Here is a 13,042-nt window from a genome sequence, read left to right on the forward strand (position 1 = left end):
CCCCTGTGCCATTTTCTTAGCCTTCTCCTCCTGTTCAGTGGACAAGGCAAATAGCTTCATTTATATAAACTCTGAATTCCTTCTCATTCCAACCGATGTCACACTAGTCTGTTCCTGACAAATTATGTTCCAGCCACAGTGGCCTCTTTTCTGTTCCAGTCTAAGCCCTTTCTATGTCCAGGTAGCCTTTTCACTTGCTGTTCCCTCTGTTTCTCCAGCAGGCTGAGCTCCTCAGGCAAACCTTTGCTGAGCAATCTCTATAAAAATGGTCTCCCACAATTATCTTGTATCACCACAGCTTGTTTATAGTACTTCTCACAACTTGATATTTATTTTCCTTGTTGGTTTCTTGTTTACGGTCTTATCCACTAGGTAGGTATCCAAAATTGGAAGTCACAATTAATTCTTCCTTCTTCTCTCTTTACCCCAATATCTACTTTTCCTCCAGCATTTGTCTTTGTTTAATCATCTGGCCAGTTGTCAAAACTAGAAATTGGAAACTATCCTAAATCTTTCTCTCTCTCTCCCCTCCAACCCACCAAGCCATTAACAGTAGAGTCTATCATTGAAATATTTCTTGAACCTACACATTCCCTCCTCCCTTTACATTCCCAATATGTTTCGGTTTTAATTATGGATTGCTTAGATTACTGTAATAACTCCCTAACAGTTCTCTATCCTCAACTCTTCAAAGAGAACTTTCTAAAACATATACCTAATCCCCATTCTTTACTGCAGTCATCAATACAGTCTCATCTACTTTTTGTCTTTGAGAAATTTGCTTATTTCAGTAGATCTCTAGACCTTTCAACAAGAACTTCCTTTATGATTAGGTCATTCTTTACCTCTCCTGCCTCTCCTACGAACCCTTACTTGAATGTGTCCTTAGTGGTAGCTTTACTGGAATTACCTGCAGTTCTCTAATCTACTTCCAGGCTTCTGTATAAACTGTTGCTTCTATCTGGAAAGTCTCACCTTCTCCCCCTCGGTATCCATCAGGTATTTTTCTAGACTCAGCCTAAGTGTCACCTCCTTTAACTAATTTTGATTTTCAGATACTCATTGTCTGTGCTCCTATAACACCTTCCAAATATCTCTCTCATATAGTTGTCACACCTGTCATTATGTTCCTAACATCTTACACAGTGCTGGGTTCGTTGTGGGTGTTCCATAAACGACGAATAAAGGACTTGACAACGGTGCACGTGCACACACACACTCAACGGCCTTGTCTTCTGATCTCCTTTTATTTCTATGTTCAACTATTTAATTGTAAGCACTTTTTTTTTTTTTTGTAAATGTCACTTCCAATGCTTTTTGGAAGTGGAGAAAAAATGGTAATAACAAAAATCTGGTAAAACAAAAATCTGTCAGGTGGCTTTTTTCTGCCTATCTATACCTTCCATTGCAAAAGAGGGAGATTAAAATATGATAGCTTACCTTTCCTGCAATCCAGTTAAGACATTACAGGAATAAATCATTACAAATGTATGGAAACAGAATCATTCTGAAAAGAAAATCTGAGGTTTACTCAGCACCCACATTTGTCCTCCCCACTGCTAAGTTGTCTGTTTTCACATGCTGCATACAATGTAAACAGCTAAAAGTAAAGAAACTTTAATAGCATAACCCCCCCCCCCAAAAAAAAAAAAACTGGCCTCAGGTTTTGAAACCTTTGAAAGAAATTTTTGAAAGAAATTTTGAATAATTTTTAAGGAAATCTGCTTAGGAATTTCTGTCAGATGGCTATAAAAAAAATCAGAACAGGGGCGCCTGGGTGGCGCAGTCGGTTAAGCGTCCGACTTCAGCCAGGTCACGATCTCGCGGTCCGTGAGTTCGAGCCCCGCGTCAGGCTCTGGGCTGATGGCTCAGAGCCTGGAGCCTGTTCCCGATTCTGTGTCTCCCTCTCTCTCTGCCCCTCCCCCGTTCATGCTCTGTCTCTCTCTGTCCCAGAAATAAATAAACGTTGGAAAAAAAAAAATTAAAAAAAAAAATCAGAACATACACACAGGCTAATAAAACTTAAATTCTCCCATCATTTCAAATAAATATATCTTGAATTATAAAATTTGTACAGTAATTTTTCAATTTGTGACCTTATGACATAAGAGAAGAAGATTGTTACATGATGCTTAACAATGTCTTTACAATTGCAAATAGAAATCTATGACCTTTTGGGGGTACCTGGGTGGCTCAGTCGGTTAAGCATCTGAATTAGCTCAGGTCATGATCTCATGGTTCATGGGTTCCAGTCCCACATTGGGCTCTGTGCTGACAGTGTGGAGATTGCTTGGGATCCTCTCTCTACCTCTATCTCTGCTCCTACCCCACTTGCACGCTCTCCCTCTCTCAAAATAAATACATAAACTTAGAAATAAAGGGAAATCTATGACCTTTTAATAGAAACTAAGGCACCACTTTAAATATACTGTGTCATTTTCCTTTTATGAGAAAAGAGCACAATAATTTACTGACCAAAGAGAAGCTAATTAAATAGAACTAGATACATAGTTCATCTTACTCAAATTTATTACAAAATGACAATAAAGAATGATCATAATTGATGAGAACTTCATATAAAATATTTATTTTGGTAATAAAGCATCAAAACTTTCTATTTATTGAAATTACTAAGAGGATTTTTTCCCTAAATCTAAGCAATGAAATCTGACATAGTTGACTTCTACATATGACGTTGCTAAAAGAAGGTTTGTTTTTGCTCTTGCTTGTCAAAATGAATTGAAGATCTTTGAAACAGAAGCTCCCACCACATGTCTTTCCACTTCATAAACAATATCTATAGACATGCTTGGGGTCACAGAATCTCTCTCTCTCTCTCTCTCTCTCTTTGGCATTTTTCATTGCTGGGAAATCTATTGCTGTCATCAAACTTTGAAAAATAAAGAGATTCATAAAAAAGGTGAACAGATTCCCATCCTTTTTGTCAATCCTCTTCTTCTGAGATAACTAGAATTTTAGAGCTGTAAGAAATCTGGACTGTATAATTAAAAATTTTTTGTTTGTGAGGACAAACTGAGAGAATGGCAGATCTTTAATCCAAATCTCTAAATTAACATGCAACCAAATCAAAGACATCTTTGGGAAAAATTCACTTCACCCATCATATGATAAAAAGGAATATAACAGAACAAAGTTCTTCATCGAATAGTCCACAGGCCAATGGAAAACTAGCAAACCATCAGTCAATTTACTGTTGGACACATATTAGAGAAAGCAACAATATTTTGTTTAGTGGAAACAAGACAGGTATTGGGTCAGAGAAACCTAAATTGTATTTGGATCTGTTACTTATTTGTGACAAATGTCTCTGAGCCCCAATTATTCTCATTTGGAAAAAGGGGGTAAAATAATTACCTCTTAGGACTATTTTAAGAAGTAAATGATATACCATAAGTGAAACATCTGGCATGTTACAGGATTCCAATAACAGTTAACTGCTGGGGGCGACTGGGTGGCTCAGTCTGTTAAGTCTCCGACTCTAGATTTCAGCTCAGGTTATGATCTCGCAGTTTGTGAGTTCGAGCCCCACAGTAGGCTCCATGCTAGCAGTGTGGAACCTGACTGGATCTCTCTCTCTCTCTCTCTCTCTCTCTCTCTCTCTCTCTCTCTCTCTCTCCCTACCTCCCTCCACCCCCTCTGCCCCTCCCCAGCTTGCTTGCTCTCTTTCTCTCTCAAAGTAAATAAACAAACTTTTAAAAAAAAGGTTGACTGCCGTATAGGATTTATGTAGGATTCAAATGAAGGTATTTTGCAAGGTTGTAGATAATATGGAATAGAGACAAAAGCACAAAATTTTGAGGCAAAAGGTCTGGGTCCACATCCCAATTTTGCTCCTAACTATCTGTTCATACCTGGCGAAGTCACTTATCATAATCTCAGTATCTCATACATAAAATGAAGATAAAAATGAAGATAACAATATCTGCCATACTTTGAAGATCGAACATGATGATCTCTGTGCAAGCATTTTCTAAGTATAAAGTACTACATATACATCTCTGTTATTCTCAAGAAAACTAACTGCATTAAAAAGTAGCTTCTTCCTGGGGTGCCCGGGTGGTTCAGTTGGTAAGTGTCTGACTTCAGCTCAGGCCATGATCTCACGGTTCATGAATTCAGGCCCCGTGTTGGGCTCTGTGCTGACAGCTCAGAGCCAGGAGCCTGCTTCGGATTCTGTGCCAGCCCCCCTTTCTGCACCTCCCCTCTCTGTCCCTCCCCCACTCGTGCTCTGTTTCGCTCTCAAAATGAAAAAACATTAAAAAAAATTTTTTTTAAGTAGCTTCTTCCTACAAAGCTTAGAGAACTCTGCTTTTATAAAGTTAATATGACTTCCCAGGCACCACTGAAGAGTTCCTAGATTTTATCAACATTTATAAAACGTGTTTAGGTTATGCTAAACACATTTCCTTAAGACCAATGTTTCATACCATTTTCTAAACCAAATTTCAAGCAAACTAACTTAGATACAGTGTTGCTTCTCCAAGATTTGGGGGTTGCGTTAGGGCTACAGATTCTGTAAACCAACATATAATTAATTAATGGGAAGGTTATTTGGCTTGAGACACTAATGAGGGGAAATCTGTTTTTTACTAACATCGTAAGTTACCAGTATCTGCCAACAATGAAAATGCATACATTAATAAACATTAATACTGAAAATATCAGCTCATGGCCCAGCTGGAAGTTGCTGTAGACAAGCTGGGAGCCACTGCCTTGGAGGTGTGGGAAGGGGAAACTTATAGGTGTGGAGTAACGAGGCCCCTCAGAGTAGGCGGCCACTCAGCAAGTCAGCAGCATGGATAGAAATGATCTTTTTGCCTCTCCCCAAAAAATCATACTGATGCAATAAATTTTTATAAACAAAAATATATAATAGGCACCTGTTTTTTTTTCCAAATGTTTATACAAATTAATCCCTATGGCACTATTATGAGCCACTATCCTGACTACACACATGTGTAAAAAGATACAGAAGTTAACTAATTCCTTTATGATCATTCAGAAGAATCAGTAGCAAAGATGAAATATCATATATTACTGACTTTGTATCCTAACTGAGCCCTTGGGCTGAGAACCAAGTGCCTAAATAAGCACCAAGTTTCAAAGAGAAGTTATCATGTGGAAGATGCCACTAGTAATATTCATATCAGCAAATCACCTCACAAATGGCTAGCAAACATGCTAAATCAAAGCTGCAAGCACGGGTGACAAATACATCTTTACCCTTCACATTACCAATACCACTGACTCAGGTACTTCTAAATATTTTAACTTGGCTCGAGAATCATTAAATAGTACATTCAACGGAAGTACACAAGAATATAGTTCAACACAAATGTTCTTCCAACAGACAAGAAAAAGTAGGTTTCTGGTTACCTAGCACCATCACTATGAAGAACAGGGGTCCCCAACAAGTAGAACAAGATCTACTGGTATATAAATCTGGTTATCTATATCCAGCCAACCCTTTCCAACTACCCCAGTGCTGACCACCAGTCTATAGAGATACCCAACGGCAGAAAAGCAGCACACTTTCTCCTGCTTATGTTTAAGACCAAAGGGTCAATGTTAGATCCTAATAATCCTAAGATTTCAATGATTCTAAGAGTTCAGAAGAATATTTATCTCAAAAATATGTATAAAAGTGGGAGAAAAGCTACTGAGGTACAAACTCAATGTTAAATATCAACAATTCTGACCCATCTTGGCAAATATATATTTAACTTTGAGCATTTCCATCCTTTCTTTCCACAATAAAATGGAGATGTAAGAATGTGCTAATTCTGGGGCACCTGGGTGGTTCAGTCGGTTAAGCATCTGACTTCGGCTCAAGTCATGATCTCACAGTTCATGAGCTCAAGCCCTGCGTTGGGCCCTGTGCTAACAGCTCAGAGCCTAGAGCCTGCTTTGGATTCTGTCTCCCTCTCTCTCTGCCCTTCCCCTGCTTGCACGCTGTCTCTCTTTGTCTCTCAAAAATGAACAAATGTTAAAAACAAATAAATAAAACGAATGTGTTAATTCTGACTTGACTGCCAGAATTAAAACACTAGAATAGATACCTACAAAATCCTATAATCTCCCTTTGCTGCAGAGTTAGTGACTAGTAACTCTGAACACATGCTCCACTATAACTTGCTATGTGGCTTTGGGCAAATCACTTAACCTCTCTGAGACTCAGTTTCCTCATCTGTAAACCAGATAATAAAATATATTCATTATTAGGAGGAGAATAATAATACCCTTAATTCATAAGACTATACATAAAAACCAAAGAAGATAAAAAAAACCACGAGACACTGCTTTGCAGTAATGAGTAGTCTATAAATATGAGCAATTATTCTTATACTCAGTCTTTTAAATGGGATAGAAACCACTGTTTATAAGTTCACCTGTTTAAAGGCTGATAACACACTTCCTGGGACTTCACTCTATCATTGTAAGAAGAAAAAACACAACTGGGAAGATAATAGAAGAACTAGATCTCCCTATCCTTTTACCATATGCTAGAATATTTATTCTATCATGGGATTTATACATCATACTTCTGGTAAAATGTAGCATTACACAGTGAACGAGAGTTTTGGAATCGATAGATTTTAACCCTGACATCATGTGCCATAAGCTGTGTGAACTTAAGCAAGGTATTTAATGTCTCTGACCCTGACCTAGGGTTTCCTCAACTGTAAAGTGTCAATAATCATAGTACTTACCTCATAGAGCTATTGTGGTGATTAAATCACATCATATCTATATAGTGATAAGTCTGGTAACTGAAACATTACAGCTATCAAAAAAAGGCAAACACCCTGAACCCCTCCTAAAACCTGACAGTGTTTTCATTTTAAAAATTGATGATCTTAAAAAAAATATGCAGAAACACATGCTATAGGTGGCAGGCAATTTTAGAATAATAAAAATTCCAAAGCACCAAAAGAAATGTGCCTTTTCACAGAAGAGGAGACCTCCTAAAGCAGCTCTTGTCTGTACACAACTGTCTATTTATTTGGAGTCATTCAACAGAGACTCCAAGAAATGGACTTTGCTCACAATATCTCATGACTTTAAGTGGCATTATCACATCAGACTCTCAGGTCTAAAGGCTGATATGCAAGCTGTGTCGGGAGTGCAGACAGTTTTAGCAATCACTGCCAAACAATATACAGTGTTTTTTTTCTACAGTGTTTCGCATGAGAGTATTGGTTGTTCCAAATGAATGTTAAGCTAGATGCTATGGAAGTCTTTATCCTTTAGCAATGATGCCCAATGACACTAGACTGATAACCATGACTACGATTCATTGACTCAACAAATATTTATTCAATGCTTACTGCATCCCAAGCACTGTACCATGCCCCAAGAATATAAGAGTATTTAATACAGTACTTGGGCAATTCTTCCCTCAGAGATCTGACCATCTAGAAGGAGGGGGGAAAATGAACAATTAGAATGCTATAATGGAAAAACACAGGATGCAATGGAAACACACAGTAGTATGTCTAGTAGAGGTAAGAGGAGAAAGGAAAGACAGCCAGTGAAAAATTTCTCAGAAAAAGTAACATTTTGGTGTTTTTTTATTGTTATTTTTTGTGGGGGGTTTTGAGAGAGAGAGAGTGCATGCATGAGCTGGGGAGAGGGGCAGAGAGAGAGAGAGAGAGAGAGAGAGAGAATGTCAATGGGGCTCCATCCCAGGACACTGGGATCACAACCTGAGCCAAAATCAAGAGTTGGACACACAACCAACTGAGCCGCCTCGACACCCCATTAACATTTAAACAGAGGCTTAAATAAGAGCAAGACAGACTGAAACATATTGAAGAAACTAAAAGAAGTTCTTTATAGCTGAAGCATTCAGACTGACACGGGTCATACGAGGCCTTTATAAGTCATGCTGAGTCAGGATGGGATATAGGAATTTGCACATATGATAAAAATCAATCACTTTAAAACAATCAATTGTATTTCTATAGATCAGCAAAAAAGTAGAAAAGCTGAAATAAATTCAATGAATCATGGGAAATACCCATGTATTAACAATTAGTTTCTTTCATACAATAGCTAAATTATGGAAAGAGCCTAAATGTCCATCAACCGATGAATGGATAAAGAAATTGTGGTTTATATACACAATGGAATACTACGTGGCAATGAGAAAGAATGAAATATGGTCTTCTGTAGCAACGTGGATGGAACTGGAGAATGTTATGCTAAGTGAAATAAGTCAGGCAGAGAAAGACAGATACCATATGTTTTCACTCCTATGTGGATCCTGAGAAACTTAACAGAAGACCATGGGAGAGGGGAAGGGGGGGGGGAAGGTTAGAGAGGGAGGGAGCCAAAACATAAGAGACTCTTAAAAACTGAGAACAAACTGAGGGCTGATGGGGGCTGGGAGGGAGGGGAGGGCGAGTGAGGGGTATTGAGGAGGGCACTTGTTGGGATGAGCACTGGGTGTTGTATGGAAACCAATTTGACAATAAATTTCATATTAAAAAAAAACAAAACAAAACAATTAGTTTATTTCAACGTTTTGTAAAGACCTAATAAACAAAGGCATTCTCTTGGGTTGGAAGACGCAATATTCTCAAGATGTCTAAAGATCACCAATTGTATTGATAAACATATTAAATGTAGTCCCAATCAAAATAGTAGCTAGATTTCCTTTTCTGTGCAGAAATTCATAAGGCAATGCAAAAGAACAAGATTAAGCCTGTTTTTTGGTCATGTTAATGGCCACAGACTCTATTTATATGAAATATCCAGAATAGGCCCATCCATAAAGACAAAAAAGTAAATTTCCATCCTTGCCAAGATGAAGAAAGGTGATCTGGAAAAAGAACAACTAAGTGGAAGAACTTTAACAGATAATAAGACCACTTATAACATGAGAGACATTAAAACAGTGAGATAATGGCAAAAAAACAGACAAATCAATGGTCCTGCAACAGGCATGTGAGCACATGGCCACCAATTCACGGCAAAAGTGAACCTTCAGTGCAAGGGAGACAGGTTTTTAATACGTGGTACTGGGTCAATGGACTATCTGTATGAAAAAAATAAGTCTTGACTCCTATCTGACATCATATACAAAAAATCAAATCCTGATGAATTACATATATAAATGTAAAAAGTAAAATAGTAAAGTGTTTACAAAATACAGAATAACACCTTTATGACGTTAAAATAGGAAAATATTTCCTAAACTGGACACAAAAAGTCTTAAATCTAAAAGGAAAGACTGAGGGGCGCCTGGGTGGCGCAGTCGGTTAAGCGTCCGACTTCAGCCAGGTCACGATCTCGCGGTCCGTGAGTTCGAGCCCCGCGTCAGGCTCTGGGCTGATGGCTTAGAGCCTGGAGCCTGTTTCCGATTCTGTGTCTTCCTCTATCTCTGCCCCTCCCCCATTCATGCTCTGTCTCTCTCTGTCCCAAAAATAAATAAACGTTGAAAAAAAAAATAAAAAAAAAAAAATAAATAAAAGGAAAGACTGATAAAATGGAACTTCTGTTCACGTAAGGTATCACTGAGGAATGAACTAGCAAGCCACAGAATGGGAGAATATAGTTTTAATGAACATTTCAAACAAAGAATCCATATCTATAATATATAAGAATTCCTGTCTTTAAAAAAGAAAAAAAAAAAAGGCAGTGGGGAGAGGGGAAGACTTCAACAGGTATTTCACAAAGGAGTTTATCCCAGACAGCAGAAACATGAAATAGTATTCAACCTCATTAGTTTTCAGAGAAATCAAAATTAAGACTGCAAGAAGACAGTCCAGAAAAGCTAAAATGCAAAAGCCAGAAAGTACCAGGTGCTGACAAGGATATAGGACAAGAGATCTGATACACTGCTGGGTAGAGAAGAGGTAAACTGGACGCAAGTGCTTTGGAAAACTTTGGACACAATCTACTAAAGCTGAAGATATGCATACCTTGTGACTGTGCAATTCTGCACCTAAGTTTATATCCAACAGAAAGGCACAAACAAATCTTCATAAAGAAGCATGTACTAGAAAGTTCATGGAAGCTTTATCTAATAGCTCCAAACTAGAAATTACCAAAAACCAGAATAAATACATACTTCTATTCACACAATGGAATACTATTGGCAGTAAGAATGAACTAAGAGTACATTACACGCAGGTTAGGATGGAACTTACAAACAAAATGTTGAACAGAAGCCAACACATAGAATGTACATACTATAGGTTTCTACTTGCATAAAGCTCAAAATGAGGCAAAACTCATTTTGGTGTAATAAGTCAAGGTAGTGGTCAGACTGGCTAGAGATGTCCTGAACGGAAGGGAACATGTGGAGGCTCCTAAGATTCTGGGGTCCGTGTAATGCTCTGCTTCTCTGTGGAGATGCTGCTTATGTAAGTGTGTTCACTTTGAAATTTTGAAATAGTGTGTGTGTGTGTGTGTGTGTGTGTGTGTGTGTGTGTGTGTGTATTTGTACCCTTTTCTATATGTATCAACTTCAAAATACTTCCAAAAAATGTTCAAAATTATATCAGCATATTTGTACCAAGATGACTATCTGAGCCTATGGAAAGAAGAAAAGACAACTACTGAACATGGGGGGCTGGCTGTTTGTATGGTATTTTTACTCACCTTTGTCCTGTAATGCAATTTGTTGCTTATGCAGTAATGCCACCTCCCGTCCCAAAGCTTTCTTCTGTCTTTCCAGTTCATTTCGAAGCACCAAAATTTTTAATTGCAAGCACTCACTTTGTTTTCTCTAAACAATTGAAAAGCACAGGTAAACTTATGAATATAAAACTCATAACTATGAATCATTATACATTCACAGTGTTTCAAAATGAATAATGGTTCAAAGCACTTCAATATTCACCTAATTTACAGATCTCTCGAGTAGCTTAATTATCAGCACCTGCCATTTTAATGGAAAGAATATAAAGAATAAACCTTAAGTCTGGGGACAGTTCTTTCTAAGAACCCAAAAAACACTACAAAATTTCTCAGGCCTTTTTCCTGAAATCACAATACAATTAAGACAAAAATTATTTTTTTAGAGACAGAGTTCTCAAAAACTTAAACACAGATATGCCAGGACCCAGCAATTCTACTCCTATGTATATACCCAAGAGAATTGAAAACATGTCCATACAAAAACCTGAATATGAATTTTCATAGAATTATTTATAATAGCCAAACCGTGGGATCAATCCAAGTGTCCGTCATCTGATGAACAGAAACATAAAATGTGGGTCTATCCTGTACAACGGAATATTATCTGGCAATAAAAGAAATGAAGTACTGATGAATGCTACAACACGGATGAACCTTGAAAACATTACGCTAACTGAAAGAAGCCAGTTTAAAAAGGCCACCGACTCCATTTATATGAAATGTCCATATTGGGCAAATCCATAGAAACAAAACGTAGATTTCCATCCCTGCCAGGCTGAACCGAGGTGCTCTGATATCCCAGATTTCAGAGAAAGCCAAGTAAGGACCTGGGGCTTCTGCCCCTTTCAGACAGTAACCAACCAATCCCCCTATAGTCTCAGTGGATACCACAGGGGGAGCCTGGACTTAGGGCAATAATGAGATAATCCTCTCCCTCCCTGCTGCATTGTATCAGAGGAGGCTTACTGGAGAGTGAGAAATCTCCTTACCACACAGTGCTAATGAGGCCACCCTATCCAGCATATCAGCGGAGGCTACGTGGGGAACAATATCAAGGCACTCCTACACCTCCCAGCTAGGGCAGTAGTTGTGGAGGTCTAGTGGAGAGCTGGCACTCCCTTTCCTGGCCAAAAGTAAGGATGCCCCCTTCCCCTGCAGTCCTGTCACTTAGATGTCAATGGAAGCTGCTTGAGGAACCTGGACTTTTATACCCACCTGGCAGTAATGAGACAGCATCTCTCCCTTCCCTACCAGAGAAACAGGTGTCAGAAAAAGCCAGATAAAACAGATTTATGTAAGATCCAGAGACTCGTAACATAATACTCGAAATGTACAAGATTTAATAAAAAATCACTCATCACACCAAGAACCAGAAAGATGCCAAAGTAAATGAAAAAGGATAATTAATAGATGCCAGTACTGAGATGACAGACATGTTACAATTACCTGACAAAGATTTGAATGGCTATCATAAAAATGCTTCAGTAACAATTAAAGACATCTCTGAAACAAAGGAAAACATGAAACATCTTGGCAAAGAAACAGAAAGTTTCAGTCAAAAAACTGAAGATATAAAGAGGAATCAAATGGAAATTTTAGAGCTGAAAATATCAGTGGAATAAAAGACTTCACAAATGAGCTCAACAGCAAAATGTAGCAAACAGAGAGAAGCATCTTTAAGCTGAAAAATGAGCAACAGAAACTACTCAGTTTAAACAAGAGAGAGAAAATAGACTGTAAAAAAAAAAAATGAACAGAGTCTCAAGGGATCTGTGGAGCTATATCAAAAGATCTAATACTATTATCATCAAGTACAGGGAGGAAAGGAGAAAGAGAGAAGTGAAAAAGTACTCATAGAAATAATCATGAAATCTTCCCAAATTAGGCAGAGGAAATACATCTATAGATTAAAGAAGCTAGTGAACCCCAAGAGAATAAATTAAATGAAGAAGCTGACTTCAGCTCAGGTCATGATCTCGTGGTTCATGAGTCTGAGCCCTGTGTCAGGCTCTGTGCTGACAGCTCAGAGCCTGGAGCCTGCTTCAGATTGTGTCTCCCTCTCTCTCTGCCCCTCCTCTGCTCACTCGCGCGCGCTCTCTCTCCCCCTCTCAAAAATAAATAAACATTAAAAAAATTTTTTTTAAATGGGCAAAAGATCTGAACTGTCACCTCACTGAAGAAGATATAAAGATGCCAAATAAGTATATGAAAAGATGCTCAACATTGTATGTTATCAGGGAACTGCAGATTAAAACAATGAGATACCACTATATGTTTACTAGAATAATAAATATCCAAAACACTGACAATATGAATGCTGGCAAGGAGGTGGACCCACAGGAACTGTTGTTCATTGTTCGTGGAAATGCAAAAT

At 38.2% G+C, this 13,042-nt stretch overlaps 1 protein-coding gene across 1 annotated transcript in view; it reads right to left on the bottom strand.

Annotated features, from left to right (window-relative positions):
- Positions 1 to 13,042, bottom strand: part of UVRAG (UV radiation resistance associated) — a 297,766-nt gene that overhangs the window by 141,290 nt on the left and 143,434 nt on the right. The window contains exon 8 of the mRNA XM_047877056.1: positions 10,630 to 10,756. Within this exon, the coding sequence (XP_047733012.1) occupies positions 10,630 to 10,756 (127 nt within the window). The remainder of the gene's footprint in view (positions 1 to 10,629; positions 10,757 to 13,042) is intronic.

This window comes from Prionailurus viverrinus, chromosome D1 (genome assembly GCF_022837055.1).
Source record: "Prionailurus viverrinus isolate Anna chromosome D1, UM_Priviv_1.0, whole genome shotgun sequence".
NCBI classification, from domain to species: domain Eukaryota; kingdom Metazoa; phylum Chordata; class Mammalia; order Carnivora; family Felidae; genus Prionailurus; species Prionailurus viverrinus.